Here is a 24,601-nt window from a genome sequence, read left to right as displayed (position 1 = left end):
AAAAATTATTGTTGTTATTTTCTTTGTATATTTCTCATAAATGAATAATATAAATTTAAATTTAATTATTAAAATAACCCAACTTAATTTTAAATAAATATATAGACATTAACAAAAATGTAGAGTCCACCATATTTAAATTATCAGATTCATATATAATATATATTAGTAATTATTTATTAATAATCGTTGTTTTAAATTATCTAAATTAGAAATTCATGAGAATGGTTTTTTAGTCGTCTCAAAATACCAAACTATCTTTCGGTGAAAAATACCGACATGAACATTATAATATACATTGGTCGATAGCCACATCATTATTTTTCCAATAAAAAAATATGTCTGATTTTATGATTTGACAAAATAGAAAAGGCAAAATAAAAGTAACTCCCCACAGCTATAATTTTTTTTTGCCAAATATACCATAATTTTTAAAGTTTGTCAATTTGATCCGTCATCTATTCAATTTTTGCCAATATACCAAAGACTTGAATATATTTGAGTATATTTGGTAAAATCCAAATGAGTCTTGGATATATTTGGTAAAGATTGACTAAATGACATATCAAATTGGCAAACTTCAAAGATCATGATATATTCGGTAAAAAAAGACTATAATTGTGAGTAGATAAGTTCATTTTGCCAATAAAATATACACAAAGTGAGAACTAATTTACTAACCAAATTGAAAGTACGATCGTCAATTTTGTTTTAACAACCATAACCATAAATTGCAATATTATATAATCAAGTTATAAGCAAGCCGAAAGAATTATTTGGAATGATCGTTTATCACCCAAATACCCAAAATTCATATTAATACTAATTTTTAAAAAAATTATATTGATGTTAATTAAAAGAAAAAATCACATCGAAGTTGTGTAATTTTTTAAAAAAAATATCTTATTTTTTAAAGAAAATATATGAAAACAATATCATGTATATTTTCCAAATTAACCGAACATGATAAATTAATAATTGTATTTGAAAATTATTAACTATAATCAAACTGAATTAATAAAAAACCGAAGCAAATCAAAACTTTAATTTGATTTAGTTGATTAATTCAATTATTCAAATAGTGGACATTCCTATTCCCGTTTCTGTGAAAATAGTCTAAACATTTTCTGTAAGAACTAAAGAAAATAATGCTCTATTCCTAGAACTGAGAAACTAATAAAGCTAAAACAAATGGGTAAGGTTATTCTCTACCAATTAATGGAGGTATAGTTATGTAGAAAGACCATTCTATCAAAGCTAGTGTATGTAACTATCCATTTAAGCAAAATAAAAGTATAAAAAATCGTAGAACATAAGAGCTGTGCTGGAAAAATGGCAGAGAATATAGGAATAAATCAAAAAAAATTATTAGTTTTTCAGTTTTACAAATAGATTATTTAATATTTAATTTATTTAGAATATTAAAAAATTGTCAAATTTTTAATTTTTAATTTAAATTTAAATCTTAAAGTTTTTTGGCATGTAAAGCTTCAAGATGTATTTAAACAAAACTTTTTATCTAAATACATGTATAATTTATCTTTACTTTTGTATTTGGTAGTCAAAGAATATCATGCAGTAATTATAATATGCTAATAATGTATTTGTGGATTGTGATCCATTTTAACTTCATTACATGGTTTACGGATTGAAGTTGAAAATTTTGGCAATGATTATGTATATGTTTCAGTGTTTTTAGTTAAGTTAAATTACAATACGAACAATAGTAGTAGTTTGGTGAGAGTTTGTATAGTATTAGGAGTAGGTGTTTTATATAAATAAAAATAAAAATAAAAATAAGTTGTTTAAAAAAATTGGAGACTATAAAAATGCTCTATTTGTGAGAATCAATGAGAGAGCTTCGTTGGTCCTCTCAATTATATAATATATAGATATAGAATATAGATATAGATGTTACCAAATACATAATTAGCCATTTTTTTTATTTGTATTGCGGTTATGAGATTCGCCTTATTATATATCCATGCATGTCATTCTATACGCTGGGATGTTTTTCGTCACATAAAAAATAAAAACTATTGTTGATGAACCATGATAGTGGATTATTTATAAAAATATAAATTTGTTTACGAATTCGGCAGTTGGAATCCGTCTTCTCATTTAACTAATACTAGTTTCGCATTACGTGCTATGCACGTGGCTCATAACGTAACTCGTCAATGTACATATTAGTAAATTTATTATAATTATATCAATTTTTTATTTATATTTAATATTAAATAAGTTAAGAATTTTTGTAAAAATAAATATAATATATTCGGTTATTAAATTTTTCTCCATACTGAATTTATTCTTCTTATGGTTTTATAATAACCATAATTAAATAATTAATTTAATTTTATCAATAGTATCTTTACAAATAATAAGATAAAAATTTAAGTAATAATATATTGACTAAATACAGTATTTTAATTTTGTAGTTAAATCAAATTAAAAGATAGGTATTCCTACTAATTTGGAGACAATTTAGTTATTTTTTACATACTAAAACTAAATTGGAGATAATTTAGCTACCTATTCTAATTAGGACTTTAATTACAATAGATATTAATTAAATAACTAATTAGTTAATGACTATAAAACCTTTATTTAGTAATAAATTTACAAGGATTATTCAGTAAATTTGCCTGTCCCCCCCCCCCCTTCCGTGCTTTTATATATAGTATAGATATAATAAGGCTATTCATAATTAATAATAGAAATATTCTTATAAAAGTCCATTTATTTTACAAGGTTTGATCATTATATTTTAAAAATAAAGAGTTTTATTAATACAAAAATGAAAAAAATTGTTATAATTATATTATAACAATTAAATTATTTTATAATAGCATATAAATTTTCATAAATGAAGATATATAATCTCTTCAATTTTTAAGATTTTATTTTTAATTATGAATTAATTTACCATAAATATAAGTGAATGGACTAAACTGTATTTTATTTATCAATTAGGTCCTTCATTTTTAGTATTTATTTTTAGTAATATGTTAGTATTCCTAAAATTATTTTTTTAGGATAGTTATTTCAATTTGATCAAATATATAAAATTCACATCATTCTTAGATAGATTCAATTGAACTTAAATATATTATCAATTTATATTATATTGAAAAAATTACTCCATCCGTCTTAATAGAGTTGTCCACTTTTTCTATATTTTTTGCCCAAATTTTATCCACTTCTAATAAATAACAAACCTTAGACTTATTTTTTCTAGGCCTAATGGTAAAAAAAACCCAAACCTTTACGACTTGTTGCAATTATATCCAAACCTTTTAATTTTTGCAATAATATCCAAATTGCATTTTTTTTGTTGCAATAATATCCAAATTGCATTATTTGTAGCAATAATAGTCAAATGGATGGCTAAACTTGTTGTTTTCAATTAAGATATTACGCTATTATTAATTTTTGATGTATACTAATATAGTAAAAGTCCTAAGAAATGGCAAAAAACTTAAAAAAATTCACATAAAAAGTGCAATTTGGATATTATTGCAACAAAATAATGTAATTTGGATATTATTGCAAAATTAAAAGGTTTGGATATAATTGCAACAAGTCGGAAAGGTATGAGTTTTTTTTGCCATTAAGCCTTTTTTCTATATGATTCTTATTTAAAATCCACTACGCTAGTATTTATTACTATATTTTGAAATATACAAATAAGAATTAAAGGCTATATTAAATAGGAGTATAGTAAGAAAAGTAGAGAAAAATTGTAAAACTGTATAATATTAATCGCGTTATTTTAAACTGTGTAATAATGATAAAGTGGTCTATTAGAACGGAGGGAATAGTTTGTAGTAAAGTAATGGAACTTAATTAGCTCTGTCTATGAATAATCATGTAGATAGACTTAAATGCATCAAAAATTACAAATTTTCGCGTGTTTTACACATTTAACATTAATTTTTAATTTTGGCAATAAATACACAAACTTTCCACTTTTTACAATTAAGACCACGTTTGTATTTCCTTTAAAAAAATATGTCGTTTTACATTTAAAACGGTGCCGCCTTACATCCAAATCGATGTAGGTGTCTTATTTACAAAAACTGAAAAATTCGTGTACTTTTTACTAAAATTAAAAATTTATATTAAGTTTACAAAACACGCGAAAATTGATAATTTTTATGCATTTAGACCTAAAATTTATTTAAAAATTTATGAAAGAATTTGTCAATATATATGTAAGATCATGTCTTCAATTATATGTAAGATCATATATTCCAACTTGTTGACATAACTAAAAATGCTTAAATATTACAAGTTGCCGTTGTTATATGCATAAATTCCTCACTTCCTTCTATGAGGGAGTGTTCTTCCTACCGACAAATGCCTTAACAACCAACATGATATAATATTTTTTGTTGATGTGGGTTTAATTTGGATAACTAAAGCACCTCTAAATACACAGAGAGATTGTTGATTCAAATCACGTCTTTGTCACCAACAACTAATAATTAAAAACTTAAAAATTGGTTACTATTTTTGACAAAAAATATGTATATTTTTTCTTTATAAGGAATATTATAAATCTCTAATTTTTTGCAATATAAAATGATGATAAGTGTTGAAATTTATTTTTATCAGTTAGATCCTAATAATTTGGGGGGTTTTCAAGTAACTCAACTTATTGAGTAAAAATTATAGAATAAAAAAACTACAAATTTGAAAAAAGTAAAATTATTAAAATTATTTAATTAATATTTTTAATTTTCTAATTGAATTAACTAAAAGTAATTTTTTTATTTTTGCTCATATTAGTAATTTTTTTATTTATTTTAATCAAACTAACCTATCAAGTTAGTTCGTCCATTTTTAATATACAGTAAACCCTCTAATAATTAATACTCAATAAATTAATAATTTTAATTATTGATAAAATTTTAGGGAACCAATTTGAATATTACGTCTTACAAAGCATTCAATAAATTAATAATTTTAATAATTAATAAATTTTTATTCCACCATATATATTAATTATCAGAGGGTCGACTGTACATAGTTTGTTAGATTTATGTGTATGAATTCCAATTAGTTCAATTAAAAATATACAGTAATTGATATGTGTTATATGCAGTACTATATTTAAGCCGGCTGACTAGAATTTTATGAATTTTCTTCACTTTCTAATTATTGTCCAATCAATAAGCTCTTTAAGGCCATTTTCAATCCATTTTAAATTTGAGACTTTATTTTATAGAGATAAAGAAATTTCATTCCAACTATAAATTTTAAATAAATTTTTTTCCAACCACAAACTCTATTTCTAATTTTAAAATAATATTTTAAAAGTATACTATTTTATTATTTTAATAATTTAATTAATTCAAATTGAAACTTTTTTTATATATTCATTTTAAAAATAGAAACATATAATTTTTATTTATAGTGAAACATATAATTTTATTATTATTATTATTATTAGTAGTAGTAGTAGTAGTAGTAGTAGTAGTAGTAGTACTATTTTCGTTAATTTTTATTTTTTATTATTATTGTTTTTTTATTGTTGTTTATATATATAATTGTTCATATTATTTATTATTATTATTGTTAATTTTATATATTATTAATTTAAAATATATGTGGTTTTTATTATTTCATTAATTATTTAATTTTATTAAAACTCGTAAAAAAATATTATAATAAAAATATAAAATTGCAATATTTAAATATACTATTTTGTCATAGGACATAATTATATAAATAAAAGTTAGTGGGTTAAATAAGTAATTTGTATAAATAAAAAAATATAAACTAATCCTAATAAAGTAATGAACAATCAAACTCTACATGCAGAGTTTATTATTTAAAATTAAAAAAAAATTATAGAGTTGGTTTGAAGTTGCCTAATTCTAAATCACCCAACTCTTTTTTAGAGTTGGGTTGGAGATGCCCTAAAAACATGCACAATCTGTTTAATAGAGAAATATTATACCCACCATTAAACTTAATTTCTCCTATAAAGAGAGAAATTGAATGATTTAATACCATAGCACTCTATCATATCCACAATAAGAGCATCTTCATTGCATGTATTATGCATATGCTATAATTTGTACTATTTTTAGCACAAAATATAACAAAATGTTAAATATAGCATGAGTTTTAATTTTTTACTTCAATGCACTATGCTATATTAAATGACAAACTTATAATTTTATATTAATTTTTATTTTACATGCAATAAATATGAAATATTAATTAATAATTTCAATTTTTTATTTAATATTTAAATCACACTAATAATTAGTAATTAAATATTATAATATATATTTTAATAAACAAATTATTTTTAAATTTAAATATATAATAAAAAAATTGAAAAATATTAGTACAAAATATAAATTATTTTATATCCAAATTTCGCAGTATATATTACAAGTTGGCATACGTACGCTCGCGTATTTTCACCAATAATATTATGAACCATCCATTTAGTGCGTAACACATGGCGTGATCTTATTTATCACAATCAATTAATAAAAAACATGTCTATTAACGATTATTTAATATGTTTTATTGAGATGCTTTTCATCAATTGGTTATTATAAATAATCACACCACGTGTCATGATTAAATGGATGTTTCACAATACTATATATCCGGTGAATTTGGTTCACCTATATAACAATTTCTCCTCCTTGTGGCTTTAATAAAACCTCTATTCATAAAAAAATAATTGTATATCATTTACCAAAAAAAAAATTATCTAGTAGAGTTAAGTCTACAACACAATCAGTATCACATATTGTATAAATATTGTACTATTACACATGAAATGAAATAGGGTGTTTATCACTGTTTCACGGTTATCAAGAGCAGGTTTGCATTAATTTGGTTGGTTAGGCTAGATTTAGGAAGCTGTTGTTAAATTCCATTTGGTTTAATCATCGTCTATGGCGCGGACACTGACCAGACATGGACATTTTTTAGACGATCAAATACGGTTTGAACTTTAATCGAGACGTTTCAAAAAATTTGGATAAAAAGCAGACTTTCGCTAAACATTTGAGTTTTTTTTTTGTCCATTTGACCTTAATTGAAACAAAAGTTTAATCCCATATTGAAACTAAATGTAAGAGTTTGGTATACCATACAAGCATAACATCCACTTCGATACATTACAAAAAATAAAAAAATTAGCATCACGTTTTAAATTTAAAATTCCAAGATCCAGATACAATCATAAAATTGAAAAAAAAATACAAATAAATGAAACCCATGGCAATCACTTAAAGTCCAGAAGTGAAAGGCACATTTGTCCCTGGCAACCAAGAACTTCCGGCAATGAATCTGCCGACGGTGAACTGAGATGCCTCTGTCGCACTCGTAATGACTCGGTAACCTTTCCACTTAACTCGGTTAGCAGTAGACGAACCAGGACCAGTGTTCATGTACTCACCATAGTACAAAGTATTAAGAGCAAAATTACCACTCCACTCCATCCATCCTGCAGGATTTACCAAACTATCCAGAAACGTTTTCATAAAAACGGTTCTTGAATATTCTTTCCAAGGTCTTCCCAGGTACGTCTTGACGGAGCTTTGGACGGCGCGTAGTTCAGGAGTGGCCGTAACCCTAGAATTATGGATTGAAATTCCGGTGTTTTGGTTCTTGTCGGTTCTTCCTTGAGCCGTAAGAGTGTTGGTTCGGTTCGGTGGGTTACGTGCGAAGATATTGCAGTTTTGAAGTACAACGGCGGCGTTTCCGAATATGAAGTCAACGGTTCCGTAAATATCGCATTCTCTGTAGAATTGTCTCTGAGAATGGACGTAGAGAGTGTCTTGATAGCCTTCGAAGCTGCATTTGTAGAATACTGAGAGATCCGCGCCGGATCGGAGAGCGACTGCTTGGTGGTTTTGCGGACCGGCCGTGTTTCTAAATGTCATGTCTCGGCCGATAAATCCTTCTCCGACAACCGCTGAAACATTATAATAAAATAGATAAGAATCAGTCTATTTTGAAGTTTTAAATATGTTTTATGATTAAGATTGTAATTATTTTTTATAAACACATAGGCTGATAGGCATAATAAAATTCAACTATGTAGTAAATAATAATAGTAATGGAAACAGCATGAAATCGGTAACTTAGTGAAAATAAAATATAAAGATTTGTTTTCTTGATGCATACGTGTTTTGCTATAGAATTTTTGTTACTTAAACTAAGTCTATTAAAACACATCAAAGTGTAAGACTTTTTGTTTGGTGGGGCAAACTGAGATTTGTATAATTGGGAAATAATTCATGTTACTTGCTTCTCAAGCAATTAAGAACTTATTAGCAATTAACCATATCAGATTATAAATGAACAATTCATAATTCTATTGGGGTGAATTTTTTTATAAATATGGTATGATTATAAGGGAAGCAAACATATGTTAATTAATTTTATAATTTAGTACTCCCTCCCTCCCAAATTGATAGGCAGTTTAGAACAAACACAAGTATTAAAAAATTTAGTAAATCCATGCAAAATGAGTAATTTTATAAAAATATATCACACTTGCCCTTATTTAATGCAGTTTTAACTTTGTTTTTTAATGGATATTATAATTAATGAGGATATATATGTAATTGAAGTATTCACGCAATAAATTACCGCCTATAATTTGAAACAAACAAGTTCGAAATAGTGCCTATTAATTTGGGACGGAGGGAGTAACTCTTAAAATTAATGACATTCAAACTAAATGTCTCAGTAAATAGTGACAATATTTCTAGGAACTTATAGAGACTGTATATATGGAATAACAATTAACAAATGATCATGAGTTATATTATTTTTCTTACCCCAGATTTATTTTCTTCTATAAATTAATAAAGCTTTGTCAAGGAATAATCAACTATACTTTTCAACTATACTTTTTCGTTGGAGTACTAGGGTTACCAAATTAATTTTTCAACATCTACATCTCAATCCATTTGATAGAAGTCCAAATAACAATTTAAATTCATTATTAGCATTTGAAATATTTGAATATCTATTAAGTTAAACTTTCAAAATAGTAATATCTTCGTTAACAATAGAAATTTTCAATAATCTTGTAACAAAAAGTCTAATATAACTAATTAAATAAAATGAAATAATGAACGCAGAGTTGAATTTGACTTACCAAACGTAGCGGACTTAAAAGTTGTAGCACCACCTCCAACACTTTTACTTCCGGTAACAATAGTTTTCCCAATACCATCACCAACGAACATAATATTTTTCAACCCTTTTCCGATTTCAATATTTTCGTTATACACTCCGGCCTTCACATATATTATAAATCGTCCCGCTCCGGACCTTTTTGATGCAGCCGCAACCGCATCCTTAATTGTCTTAAAATTGCCCGACCCGTCCTTAGCCACAACGATATTAGCCCGAGCAGTCGGAGAAGTTGCCTGCAAGAGTTTCCGGTCACCGGGTCTAACCCATGTGGGAAACCCGCCTTTGTAACTCGGTTCTTCGTAAGGTACTTGGTTAATAGCCAAGGTGTTGCTAATTAATTTTGACACATTGTTAGACATCAAGGGCAATACATAATCGGGCACCCCAAGCTCCATGAACCCGGTTCGGCACGTTTCTAGGTTGGTCAAAGCTGTACTGAGCCAGGTTTGTGAATCGTATTTGGTGCACTTGCTAGAGGTGCTTTGGTTTAGCCATAGGATTGTAGCTTCGTAAAGCTCAAGACAATCTTCCCAAGCAGCTTTTTCTTGCTCATTTCTACACATTGTACCTAATGAGTAGGTTTTCACTTGTGCATGCAAGGCTCGCTGTAACGCTAAATCGGTCGAAATTTTTAAGAAATCCGACTCTTTTGTGATCGGAGTGTTGGTTGGATTGTGGGTTAAGAAATATTCGCATGGTCCCGGATTGGGTGTTTTTTTGCACCACGATTCGACCTCAACTAAATTATACCCTAAAACGACCGGTGATGAAAGAAGAAAAGTAAAAGCAGTGAGTGCAAGAAAAACTCGAAACCCCATCGAATCAAATGTTTTAGATATTGGAAGGATTTAAGATTTAATTTGGGGTTTGTGTGTTCGAATAATAAGTTTGAGACTCGTTATATATAGAAGTGATAGTCGTGCATGTTGATAGGTTAGTAATGGGACAGCAATATACTTGAATTATTCTTTTTCATCAAATTTTTTTTTGGATAATGAGAGGAAGCTTAATTAATTGCCAACTAGCTATTTAACAATAATTAATTGATGTAACTAAAAAATTAAAATGATAATAAGAAAATATCATTGGTGGGTAAAATAATACATAAACAGTTTGGTTTTGCATTTGACTTAGAGGCATGAAACGCGTTATTGACATTTTCTCTATTTCATTAAAAATTGGTCATTACATATATATTGTGCAGAACAGGAGTCACCTGCCAAGGTCATGAATTGATCTAAATCTCTTATATATATTCGTATATAATCTCGAATGTTATCAGTCCAAATATGTAAGTAAATAATACAATACTTTTATCATTATATAGTAAAATTATTGACGACTTTTACTACTTCTCAGACGAAGAAAAATAGCTTATTGAAATTAATTAATTAATCTTTGTTTTGTTGTAAATATTAATTTAAAAAAAATTAACTTAGTTCCCTTTGTTTTATTTATTTCTTAAATTTATTTTCAAATTCTTAGGCCTTAACTATATGGTCATATACTATAGAGACGTGGGATTGTATCCTTCTAATTTAAATTCCAAGCCAAACAAAGGTAGATGTGGGAAAAGCTATATGTTGTTTGGGGCCTTTTAAAATTAATACAAGAAATGAGATATTTAATCAATAATGTCAGAAATAGAAGAGTAAATAAAAAATAAAAAATTAAGTTTATAAAAACTCCATATAGTCGATGCTTTTAAAAGATAAAGTTTATATATTTGACAATATCTTTAATTTTGGATGAAATATGGAGCTATTCAACGTCGAAAACAGGTACTTCAAATCATATACTCAGTTAATTTGACTATTTCGTTTTTTTTTTCACTCTACGTACCATAATATGTTTCATCACATGTATTATTAGATTAGTAACTGTTTTATTTTCTTCTAGTTAAAATAATTGTTGGAAAATTTTATCATATAGAATGTTTTAATAAGTGATTTAGATTTTATTGGAATAACACAACATATATATATATATATATATATATATATATATATATATATATATATATTTGATGGATATCTCTATGGTTATTTTGTTGGAATTTATCTTATTTATTTCTCTACCGGAAGAAAATTGGTATGATTCTTTCAATAGTGATAAATAAATAAATTAAATATCTTTTACAGATAAAATAACCATAGACTTATATTTATGGCTAATTTTATTTTATTTTAATTAATATTTAGCTTATTCAATTATAATTAAATTATCTAAATTTTAGACACATATGAAGAAATTGTTATTATAGTGTCTTCTCATCTTTAAAGGAACGATCACAATTCAAAATTTTCTTTCTTTATTAATGATGAGAGATGAAATGTCAATTTTTATATATGTATATATATTTGGGTGGCTCATTTGATAGTCAAAAAGTCCTATTGAATGATCGTTTTGTAGTATCATCATTTGATTTTGATATTACTCACTCATTGTGATGAGGAGTTGTTATCTTTGTATTGTAAATGTTTTTATTTCATTTATTTAAGTTTAGCTTATGATAAAAAAAAAATATACAGTCGTGGACTTTCTTCTAACTAGGATTTGGTGGATTGAAATATTATATATTAATTAATAGAAGTATTAATATACTAAGTGTATAAAAGTTGAATATAAAATTGAAGTATTCAGAAACAAAAGGAAAATAGAAATAAAAAATGGCCAACCTATATTATACGAAGTAAATGTTTAATTTCCAATATTATTAGTAAAAATGCTTTAAATTAGTTTTAACTATTATTTAGAATATTAATAATTGTTAATGTTAGGAATAGGCCTAGATTTTTTTTAGATTAAAAATCAATTTAAAATTAGAATACTTTTATTATTAAAAGTATTTAATTAATTGGTCTATATTCTAATTAGGAATAATACTCCTAATTATGTATATATAGTCAATTACCGTCCACTATTTTTGCTCTATAGGTTTTAGAATTAATGATGAGTGTGTGAGATATAATGTGACATACTAGAAGTAACAGTACAAAAATTTGGTGTTAACAGTGCTACAATTGCTACTACTCCAATTGTGATATGTTGCTGCTAATAAAACGTTGTCTTAAATAATTAATAATAAAATTTACATTAAAATACTATTATAAATTAACTAATGGCAGCAACTTTCAAAATTATTGCTGCAAAATGTTTTTTACCGGCAAAAAAATTTAAATGCAAAAGTATTTGTTGTCAAATACAAAATTTCTTATAGTGCTTATTTTCAATTTTTTTTGGTTTATTTTTTTTTGTAGATGATTAAATTAATTATGAGTATTTCATTTTTAGGTATAATTTGTAAAAATGTCCTATTTGGTGATACTCTTTATCAATCTTAAAGTATTTATTTTGATGATTAGTGGATAATTCAATTCCTTCACTCGTAAATATTGATTTAATTATCGATAGGGGTGTTCAAAATGATTTATGTGAATTATAAATTTCAAGGGTTCATTTTTTTGTGAGCTAATATTCAAAAATATTTTCAAATTTGTTAATATTACCCTTAAAATACTATCCCGTTCAAAATTTATAGTCACATAATTCATATTTGAACGCCCCTATCGAGCATATAATTTTTTTGTATTATTTATTTATTTTTCTATATTATTATTTATTATAACAATTAAAAAATTAGGCACCTGATGAATAAATTTGAGTCTATTTTGTGTATCATTTCAGCCACAATAGTTAATTATACATGTATTGTTCTCTTATATTTTCTCTAATTATTATAAATATTTCAAAAACTTTTCGTCTATATTTCTTTAGACCAAACTATTTTTTAACTCCAGACATTTACATTTTTAATCAATCACGATCAATTTTTTTAATTTTATAATTATGTTTAGATCTGGAAGATTTTTTGCAACTCTGTTCAAATTTGTAAGTTTTTTGTAAATCACGACCAATTTTTTTAGTAATCCTTTTGAAGTTAGACAATATTTTTAAAATTTGGTCGCAATTGATAAAAATCGACGCTAACATTTGAATCCAAAAAATGAAAATTAAAAGTTTGGACACAATTGTAAAATACTTCAAATTGGGACATAATTATAAAAATTAAAAAATTTGGTTGCAATTGATAAAAGACGTATAGATTTGGATTTTCAATATAATTTTAGTCTTTTAACTAGGTCACAAATTACAAAATTAACGGATTAGATCGTCACAAATTATTCATACAATTATTTTACTAAATTAAAATATATTTTAATTTTTTAACTTTTTTTTTATAAATACCTCTATAATTAAAAAATCATAAAAATTAGAAAACCTATATATCTAATTTTATAAAATGTTATAGGCTAATATTAAAATATTTTCGTTACTATTTTAAATTTTGTAGTTTTTTTTTTCAAAATGGAATAATTTATCATTAGAATTATTTAGGATATTGAATTGTGTTTTATTTTTATAAGTTAGGTTCTTCGTCTTTTTTTTTTTGAATATAATCAACTAAAAATGTATAAAATTATCGAACCAAACTGATATAATATTTTTTTTGGAATAATCTATCGATTTCATCATAATTGTGGATATATGAATTCATCATATTGTCCAATAACAATAATTGAAAAATAATCATAAAATTCTCATGCTATTTTTTATTTTTTTTTGGAACTTAATATGTATAATCATTGTATGGTGAGTACGTAAATAAAGATTATTAATAATTTTTTAATTATTGAAACAAAACAGAGAAGACAATAGCAAGCAAATTGCCTAATCCAGTTATAACCAATCAGAATGTGAAGACATGCATGTATTCACTAAGACAATTATTAGCAAAGGAAAATTCTCAATCATTAAATCCCCAACAGCATATAACCCTTCCTAATTAATTTCACCAATTAGAATGGCAATGCAAGTTATGCGCCCCCTCTACATTTAATTAATTTGAAATTACAAAAGATTATAGATTCCCAATAATTTGGCTTTCTTAATTTTAGATTTAATTTATCCTTAATTGTGCATGAGTTAATATTTTATATTGAATTTTATACAAAGTTTAAGCAAAGAATGTTACCAAATACATATATCATTTTTAAAATTTGTATTATGGTTATGAGATTCACCTTATTATGTATGTACAGCTGGAATGTTTTTATCACATAAAAGATAAAAAAAATTGTTGATCAATAATAGAGTCTGCATTCTGATTCGGTGAATTAACATGCAAAAAAAGGTAGAAACTAACCGGACGGTAGTTGTCCGATTAACTCTCTGATGCTAAAGTCAGTATTGAGTTTTGAGCAGCGTTTTGAGTATATGAATATAATTATGTATTTAGACATATCTCAAACTCTTTATATAGTAGTTGAATGTATATCTTGTAGTCTTGAAATAGGAAAATGAATCCTATTTAGTAGGTTTGACTCTGATTAGGAGTGTGATTCCTTACTGAGACGAGAGTCCTATTTAGAAATATCCTCCTAAATAGTCTCGTATTTCTAAGTTGGAACATATTTTTTTAAGTTGGAGTTTGTATCTAAATAAGAAAAATCTTCGTGGGTCTTTCGTAGATCTGGTCATTTGACTGAATCCCTGGGTCGACGCGCTTTATTTGAGTCCTCAGGGGATTCGTCTTATTTTGAAGGATTGAAGTATTGTTCCAGTCGAGGCGAATCTCATAGATTCGGCCGCTGGTTTCGTCTGTCTTAACTCTTTGAGCGGGAGTCTGATATTGTCTGTGGATGGACCTTCTGCGATTTGACTCCATTAGTTCTTATGATCGGATTCGGTATCCATCAATTAAGCATGATAATGGATTATATATAAAAATATAATTTTTTTTACGAATTAGGCAGTTGGAATGTGGATTCCCATTTAATTAAGGGTTAATTACATATAAAATCACCACCTTTACACGAAATTGCAAAAATAACACGACGTTTAAAACGTGGCAATTCAGGGCACCACCTTTCATTTCTTTTCAAAAATAACACGGGCACATTTTTAGTGGCGTTTTTGCTGACGTGGCATGACACGTGGCACTCCCATCGTGTGTCCAAGTCAGCAAAATTTCATCAAAAAACGTGCACATGTTGTTTTTGAAAAGAAATGAAAGGTGATGCCCTAAATTGACACATTTTAAAGGTCGTGTTATTTTTGAAAATTCGTGTAAAGGTGGTGATTTTATATGTAATTAACCCTTTAATTAAATATAATTGAGGTAAATGATTTTTTATCATCTATTCATAATTATGATAAAAAAATAATGATTTTTTGTTTCAATTTAGTGATTTTATTTTAATTTGTGAAATTACTATTTGAATGACACTGTAAAAATTTAAGTGATTTCTGATCAAATTATGTAACAATCATTTTTGAATTATTTATATCAAATTATCTCTTATATTTTATATAAATTCAACGATTATTTTAGTGATTTTTTTTTGTAATTAAAATAAAATTATAATTTAATCATTTTAAATAAATTAAAATAAAATAAACTAATTAAAATAAAATAAAATAAATTTAACCAAAGTACAATGAAACATATAATCAATAACTCCATAATCATTTAGTTTTTACGACATAAAATTATGATAAATAAATTGTTGGTTCATTGTATGAAACATGCATTATTGCTGTAAGGACATTGTCAAAGAAACACTTGAGTATATAAAAATATGAAAATTTTATATTATAAGGTGTATATGACTCGGTAAGGCGCTCTACTGATTTAAGGAAAGTTGCACGCTTAAATTGTACTCATGCATGTGATCTTTTAAAATATAAAATTAGAGTTTTTCCTTTCATAAAAAATTTGTGTGGCTCAAGTGAAAATTAACCTAAATTTGAAATTAAAGTTTAAAGATGTCATTTTATAGTTAAAATTTGTTCAGAATATTTCATAGCTAAATTTATGAAAAAATTTATATGGTAAATATCATGTCTTCCACTTTTAAAGTTTAACATTACTATCAAGGCTAGGGTGAACGTTCACTTGATTTGAATAAACTCAAATAAAGTTATTTATAATTGAATTAATTGTATCATTTATTTTAAAATGAATCAAATGAATTTTTAAAATTATAAAATCGAGTCGGCCGAGTTAGTTTGTTAATTCGGTTAAGTAATGATAGAATCTATATAATAAATTTTTATCTACACGAAAATTGGATTATGACATTAATTCAATTAATTAATTAGCTCAATTAATTGTTTATATATCATCTCTTTCTACCTATTTTTTATGGGGATTATTTTTAAAATACCTTCTTTTAAAATATATTTATATTTTTTCAGCCATGTTTTGCTAATTTCATTTGGCATTCACTTTTAGAAAATAATTTCAAAAAATATCCTTTTTAACTCATCTCTCGCCGAGACATTTCGGTCTCGATCGAGACATTACTTTATTCTTCAAAACATCATAAAAATGTCATAAATAGACTATAAATTCACCATAAAAAATAATATAAATGCACTATAAATACACCATAAAAAGATATCATAAAAATACGTCTCGTCCGAGACATGTAGAAAATATATTTTTTAAAATTTAAAAAGTACGAGATGCAAATATATCTTAAAACAATATAAAGTTAAAAATAAAATAGAAAATCATATAGTGTATGAAATTTCCTCTTTTTATGAAATAGATCGCAATAACTCATCTATCTAGATAATTTATACGTACAGTTAATTTATTGGTTCGTTGAGACGGATCAATATTAAATAAATTGAGTCCTTAGAACTTCATCTGAATCAAGTGGCGAAACATCCCTGATTTAATTCTACTCGTATGAATTCGCCCTGTGGACGTACCAACTCTACATATTATTTTTAGATAAACACTATAACTTTTGGAAACGTTGTCATTATGTCAACTTATAACCAAAGACAAACCCTCAACTATCTTAATCTATTAGATATATACCTAATAATTTTGGATATTAATATGACTTTTTGCATATATAATATGATAACAACTTCTATTAGCATAAATGTTCATAATACGCTACCTCAAAAGCAAATTAACGAAACTAGTTAGTTGTTGACTTAGAGGATGCAAAATTAAATATGATTACCTTAAAAACGAAACAAATGAGGTTAGCCACTCTGATTTTTCTTTTACATGAGTCTATCCTTTGTGATTCCATAAGAATCTAAAGTGAATTTTATGAAGCATTGAGCATTTAACTATAACTGGAGCTCTTTTTTTTAACACTTATTATAGGCCAAACCCATCCTGAGGTCCTCTACTCTTCACTTTTTTTTCATTAAGTCCCTCTACTTCAATTTGACGTTTTTATATCCCTGTATTTTAATTTTCGTTGTTTTTATGCCCCTAGACGCATGGAATGGGAAGAGTGTGCTACACTCTCCGTTAAATAATAAACTCCGTTACATAGTGACGTGTCAAAATTTAAAAAAAAATATGACTAAAATTAAAGGACCAAATGATACTTTTTCTCAAATTTAAAAAAATTTGCCGGCCACCACTCTTCTTTCTTCCATTAATGGAGGAAACCTGGTTTCCTTAATGGAGGAAAGAAAGCTGATGTTTCCTCCATACTGGATGAAACGAGCAGATCTCGTTTCTTCCATAGAGGAGACGAGCAGTTCGTCTCCTCCATGGAGGAAACGCAAACTCGTCTCCTCCATGGAGGAAACGCAAATCTCGTTTCCTCCATAATGGAGGAAACGAGATCTGCTCGTCTCTTCCATTATGGAGGAAACCAGCAGTTTCCTCCATTAATGGAGGAGAGTTTCTCTTCCATTAATGGAGGATAGAAAGCCACAACTGAAAGTGGTAGCAGGCGGTATTTTTTTTTTTGGGATTAAAAAAAATTAGATATAAGTTAATATTTTAATAAAATAAAATAAAATTTATGTGAGTGCCGATCGGAATTGGGGAGGGAGAAGATGATGAGGAACTAAAATTACGGACTAAATTTTATTTTAAAATAAAAACTAAATTTTAAAATAAATTAAAATAATAAAATTAATCATAATTGTTAAATTAACTTTTTAATTTGTTAATACTACACTATTAATTATTTATAAATATAGAAATTTATAATACTTTAATTAATTATTTTAAGAAAAATTGGTGATTTTAATTTATAGATTAAGTATAAGGATTTTAATATACTATAGATTAAATATAAGGATTTTAAAGTATTTTTTACTTTATTTAAAAGTGAAAATATCATATATATATATATATTCCACTCTCAATAACAGAGAGTGTGTTACACTCTCCAAATTCCATCCAGAAAAGGGTACAATAACTACGAAATTGAAGTTTAAAGGACACATAAACGTTAAATTGAAATAGAAGGACTTACTGAAAAAAAAGTGAAAAGTAGAGGGATCTGAAGATGGATTTGGCCCTTATTATATGATTTTTCTTTTGTTGTGACATCCTCATATCATGGGCGCGATCTAAAGTACCATCAGGACTACTAATATATTTGACAGCCTAATGAATGGCTGATACGTTTTAGTGACTACTGAAGGATTAATTCAAGCCTAAGACCTAGGTCGCGGGCGTGATCCAATGGAGTCACGGGCACGACATGCATCCTGCCAGCAAAAAGTTTGTCAACTTTCTAAAAAATTCGGCTAAAGGTTGGTGAGTGAAAATACATACTAGTTCAAAGCACCCGATTACTAATTCTTAAACTCATTTATGGTGTATCTATTTATATTTATTGCTTCTTGTTTTGTAGATAGCATTTATTATTAATCTTTAGTTGTGAATTCTTGATTAGCCTTAAAAAAATCAAGTGTTGTAAGTTAGAATTTACCTTTAAAAAAATTCTCTCGTATAAAGTTATAGGTGTTAAACTTTAAACACCAAGTTGTAATTTCATTTGAAGTTTTAATGAATTATAAAATTTCAATTTTTAATTGAATAGTGGATATAGGTTTTAATTTAAATAGAACCACTATAAAATTTCTCTTGCAAATCTTCTCAAATACTTAAAGTTTCTTTCTTTCTAAACAAATTTTAATTTCTCATCATTTTTATGTTGCTAATGGTATTTTAGAATAGTCTACTTCGCCTGAACAAAATAAGATAACCAAATCTTGGAGAAGGATAAGCTAGTTAGATTTGAATTATTCTAAAATTGAGCTTAAGCTCAGATATTGTGCATGTTGAAGTGCCATAAACCTATATTGGTTGTATGTATAAATGGACATGTGTTTACGTTTGGACATTCGCACTTAACATAAATTGGTTTTAAAATGGAATTTAACATGATATAAAAATCTTGTTCATTCATGCAATTTGAAATTTAAATTTGACTCGGCTTAGACGGTGCGTGAAGAGAAATTGATTGTTGTACTAATCCACATTGGTTTCGGTTGGATCTTTGCACTTAACATCAATTGGTTTTAATATGTCTCAGAGTGCAAACTTAAGCTCAAGATCGAACTCTAATGAACGTTTGAATTATTGAAGTTCGATCTCAATTAATAAAAAAACTAAGTAATTATTATTATATTATAAACTTATGAATATAATCACCTTATGCGTTGCTCTTTCTCGTTCTAACACATCCTTTCATTTTCATACGCCGGCCGGTCAAAATTAATTTCACAATATGAACACAACTGCATTAATAAAACGCATTTAAAAGACTCTTACTATGTTAATTTTATTTAGATTGGAATCATTTATCTCATAAGATGACAAATTAGAGTAGTTTAACTTTTAATGAAAGATGATAAAAATGTACTTAACTTTTTCCCCTTTAAATTGAAGCCTCTCTTTAAATTTAATGGCTCTTTGTTGGTCATGCTTCATCAACACTAGCTAGCTACTACAGCTATACATGCAATTTGCAAGATGATGATGTGCAGCGACTCAAATTTGCATGCATCATCTCTATATTACACTTGGCCATAACAATCGTCTACGTGTTTGATTCATCAACCCTAGCCATATACATATTTTATAAAAATAAAATAAAATAATTTTTTAATAATCCTAATTTATTACTTAAATATACCTTAATTTTCAAAACATTGTCAATTTAATTCATCATTTTTTTCATATTATCACATATATTTTTTATCTGATTTATAATAGTGACGCCATATTATATACATTAAATAAGATAAATTTTATACAAATAAAAATGTAATATTGTGTTATATCACTCTTAATGATTGTGGATATGTTTGACAAAAATAAAACAGATATATATCAACAATTAAAATTTTAATATACTAGTATATTTAACAAACGAGTTATTACTATAGAAGAATACTTTTTTATATAAACTAGTTTTTTTGGCCACGTGCTACGCACGTTAACGATACCTATATGACCTGTTATTTAATATTATAATTGTATATTTTTGTAATAATATATTATTATTTAAATTTTATTAGACTTGTGTTTTTTTATTTATTTTGCTTAATTATTTTATAGAATTTTAATTTCTTTTATTGGAAATATTAAAAAGTTAGAATTAAGCAATAGATTTAATTTTTGATATTGTTGTTATTAAAAAATGATAATATGATTGAAGAAAATTTATATTATTTTTCATAGTAAATAACTAATAGATATAAAAAAATATCAAAATTTTAACACAAATATTATAATATGATTATTTAATATTAATGAAATTCGTCATATTCTTTTAGGATTAGGAATTTAACACATAATGACAGTTGTTGCACAATTCCTTTTAGAATTAAAAATTTAATACATAGATTCTTATATGTCACAATTAGGACAAAAATTCTTATATGTCACAATTAGAAATATTAAATTGGATAAAATATGTAGAGGGTATTTTTGTCCGTGAATGGAAGAGTTCCCCCACGAATACACTTTTATATTTGTTATAGATATTCACTTTTTTAATATTTTTAATAGATATATTTTTAAAAATATGAATACTTTTAATCCATTAATTTTATAAATTGAATGCTTAAAAAAAACTATTATTTTATTGAATTGAGATTTAAATTTAATTATTCCAACTCGTTAAATTGATAGATGAATTTTCAATATTTTTTAAATATATAGTTTAAGCTATGAATATAACACATCATTTTGCCTATATATGTTCTATATCCTAACACATTTGTAATGTCATAGCAAAAATGTTCACTAGTCGTGTTCTCATTTTTGTTTTCACTCTCGCCATGGCCATTTCTTCAAGCTTTTGCCTTGAAGAATTGGAGACAATCCAAATGGCCCAAACACAAATTTTGCAAGTGAGAAGTTGGGTTCAATCAGTGGCCGGTGGAGGACTAAACCAGGATTTAAACCATGTTAGCCTGCCTCTAAGCGATTGTGGTAAGCTTTATAGTGAGAGTGAGTTTCGAGTTGCGCAAATAGTGGCCGGTGAGAAGAATTACACCGACGATGATGCTCGCACTTGGCTAAGTGGTGTGTTAGCTAATCATAGAACTTGTTTTGATGGTTTGAGTGAAAAAGGATTTTTAGAAGCTGGTCGTGATGAATTGGCTCACAATCTAACTTTTTTACTTGGTAAAAGCCTTGCTTTTTACAGTCGTGGGAGAAGCATAAGAAGGGGTAAGATTTTGTATTTACTTTATGTTTATCTGTTGAGTTATTAGATGACCATACTCTAGACGAGTTGGACCACTTTACGAGTTATTAAATATAGATTCAGAAAATTTGAGATTGATTTGATACGTGGTCTAAATAAATCTTTAACATATCAAAAAGTACTAAAAATTAAGACTATATATCAAATATGGAGGACATAAATGAATCTTTTTTAAATGGAAAAAAAACTCCAATTTGAAAAAGATGAGCACAACTGAAACTAAAATAAAATTGATGATTTAAAAGTTTGGAACATAAACAAAAGTATCGGGTATTTTCAGATGATTACCCCTAAATAATTTAGGTATTATATATTTACTCAAATGAGGCATATAAATATATTATGTAATCATATTTTTCATACGGTGTTTGTGTAGGAGTGCCTAAGATACCAAAACCCAGTCACAACGAAGGAATTCTAACATCATGGAGTCCGACAACTTCCAAGGCAGATTATGTAGTAGCAAAGGATGGTTCTGGTACACATAAATCAATTAAGGATGCCATAGCTGCACTTGGTAAATTGGGTAAAACAAGAACTCAAAGAATTGTAGTTCATGTCAAAGCAGGAGTTTACAATGAGAACGTAGAAATTGGTCATCACATTAAAAATGTGATGCTTGTAGGAGACGGCATTGACAGAACAGTTATCACTGGCAGTCGAAATGTCCCAGATGGCTATACCACCTTGACATCCGCCACTTTTGGTACGTATTATATGCAACTCAAAACTTAGCATATTCAATACTATTAAAATGCGTAAAAGTCGAACCAAAAACCGAACGGAATCGACAAATAATGTTTGGTTCAGTTTGGTATTAAAAAGAAATCGGACTTTCGTTGCCGTTTAGTAATTAAAGTTCTAATGCACATAATTGATGGTAATGAAAGTCCATCTGATGGTAATGAAAGTCCATCTAATCGCACATAAGTATTAGACCTATAATTGATGGTTTTCTGTCAAAAATCATAAATTCAGGGGTGTCAGGGGATGGGTTTTGGGCAAGGGATATAACCTTTGAGAATACGGCTGGTCCCGCTAAACACCAAGCAGTAGCATTAAAAGTGAGTTCAGACCACGCAGTATTTTACCGATGCAGTTTCAAAGCATACCAAGACACTCTTTACGCGCATTCCTTACGGCAATTTTATCGCGATTGTCACATTTACGGAACTGTCGATTTTATATTCGGTGACGCTTCAGCAGTCTTCCAAAATTGCGACATTTTTGTCCGAAGACCAATGTCCGGTCAAGCCAACTATATAACCGCGCAAGGAAGAGATAATCCTAATGAAAACACCGGAATTTGCATACAGCGGTCGCGAGTGAGACCATCACCGGAGTTTCTTAATGCTAGAAAGTCGATAAGGAGTTATCTTGGTCGGCCTTGGAGGAAATATTCGAGGACTGTGTTTATGCAAACGGATCTTGATGGGATAATTGATCCGACGGGTTGGGGACCATGGCACGGTAATTATGCGCTTTCGACTCTGTTTTATGCGGAGTATAAGAATACCGGGAATGGCGCGTCTACGTCGAGAAGGGTAAATTGGCCCGGATTTCATGTGTTGAACACTCCTCGGCAAGCTATGCCGTTTACTGTGAGTAGGTTCATACAAGGAGAGGCTTGGATTCCAGCCACTGGTGTGCCATTTTGGCTTGAAATTTAAATATTAAGTGTGCAGAAGATATTTGACACATTAATGAATAATGATATGTATAAAATAGGCTTGTAATTGTAATAAAGGCCTGCTCTTGGTGTCTTCTTCTAGATATATAATACATAAATGTTTGTTAATATGTAGTATTGGCGAATCCTTTGAAGTAATGTAGTGTATCAATGTTAATTTGCCAAATTCATACGAGGTCCCTGCAGTTAATAACTTTTTAAAAAACGGTTTCTATACCTTTATTTATGTAGATTGAGTCCCTATATTTTGATTTTCGTTAAAATCAAATTATTTCAAACAAAATAGACGCTAATAGATTGATAAAAGAGAATAAAAATCGTGCATTTCCTAAAATGTTTGAAAATCACTAGAATGTCAGCAATTATTGATTGAAAAATTATTCTGTTGATTGGAAAGAAATGTATATAGATCATGTTCGAGAACCAATATTCTTGAAGATATAGCTTCACATGATACATTTGATATGACATGTATTCTTTAGACTACTAGGATCAGAAAATGATAAAAATATTCTGGATCGATTTTTTTCTATTTTCATAATTTGTTGAGAGACGATATATATCAGTCACCTATTCAATCAATGGTTTTAAAATATTCGATAGGATATTATTTTATTGATGGTATTTATTCTTCATGGTCAACATTTTAAAAACAATCCAATTTCATAAAATCAAGCAAGACAATTTGATGCAGCTCATTAGTCAAAAATATAAAATAAAATAAGAAAGCATTTGGAGTATTATAAATAAATAACACAAAGAAATGTGTCATTAATTGACGATTATGCAAAAGAGTAAATTATTCTCAAATTTCCACATATGTTATAATTTATAATTTCATCTTTTTTGTTTAGAAATAAAATAATATGGTCTTTTTTATTAACATTTTTATTCTTATGTTTATTTTTGGTATTATCTAACTAAAGTAAAAGAACTTAATTAAAAAAAATTAAATTTCAATTTAAATTTTAAATTTGTTTCTGACACAAACACAAACACAAATAAAAATTATATTTTTATGAGATCTGATGACTTAATAAATCCATTTCTACACTTTCCTTATTTTTAATTTTTTTTAGTTTTAAATTTTCAAATTTTCATACTTTGTCTATTTTTTTAAACTAAACATTTTTAATTTGTTTTTTCAAAAAATCAAACGTTA

General features: G+C 27.0%; 2 protein-coding genes across 2 annotated transcripts; one reads left to right on the top strand and one right to left on the bottom strand.

Moving 5' to 3' along the window:
- Positions 1-7,072: 7,072 nt before the first annotated feature.
- Positions 7,073-10,088, bottom strand: LOC126686566 (pectinesterase 2). The gene is made up of 2 exons (XM_050380682.2): positions 9,149-10,088; positions 7,073-7,954 (listed from the first exon to the last, which is right to left on the bottom strand). Exons 1-2 carry the CDS (start codon positions 10,005-10,007, stop codon positions 7,266-7,268), a joined length of 1,548 nt encoding a protein of 515 aa, XP_050236639.2. The 5' UTR covers positions 10,008-10,088; the 3' UTR covers positions 7,073-7,265.
- An 11,191-nt stretch (positions 10,089-21,279) lies between these two features.
- Positions 21,280-23,614, top strand: LOC126686567 (probable pectinesterase/pectinesterase inhibitor 36). Its single transcript, XM_050380684.2, has 3 exons — positions 21,280-21,712; positions 22,126-22,455; positions 22,728-23,614. The coding sequence occupies exons 1-3, from the start codon at positions 21,319-21,321 to the stop codon at positions 23,417-23,419; spliced, it is 1,416 nt and encodes a 471-aa protein (XP_050236641.1). The 5' UTR covers positions 21,280-21,318; the 3' UTR covers positions 23,420-23,614.
- The last annotated feature ends 987 nt before the right edge of the window (positions 23,615-24,601 follow it).

Source organism: Mercurialis annua, linkage group LG6, assembly GCF_937616625.2.
Source record: "Mercurialis annua linkage group LG6, ddMerAnnu1.2, whole genome shotgun sequence".
In the NCBI taxonomy this organism is placed as follows: Eukaryota; Viridiplantae; Streptophyta; class Magnoliopsida; order Malpighiales; family Euphorbiaceae; genus Mercurialis; species Mercurialis annua.
Note: the sequence above shows the minus strand (reverse complement) of the source record. Positions and strands in the feature narration are given on the sequence as shown.

Coding starts and splice junctions, on each gene's coding strand:
- LOC126686566 (XM_050380682.2), bottom strand. CDS start 10,007: ATGGGGTTTCGAGTTTTTCTTGCACTCACTGCTTTTACTTTTCTTCTT. Junction 7,955..9,148: donor TTTTAAGTCCGCTACGTTTG/GTAAGTCAAATT, acceptor ATAATGTTTCAG/CGGTTGTCGGAGAAGGATTT.
- LOC126686567 (XM_050380684.2), top strand. CDS start 21,319: ATGGCCATTTCTTCAAGCTTTTGCCTTGAAGAATTGGAGACAATCCAA. Junction 21,713..22,125: donor TGGGAGAAGCATAAGAAGGG/GTAAGATTTTGT, acceptor GTGTTTGTGTAG/GAGTGCCTAAGATACCAAAA. Junction 22,456..22,727: donor CTTGACATCCGCCACTTTTG/GTACGTATTATA, acceptor TCATAAATTCAG/GGGTGTCAGGGGATGGGTTT.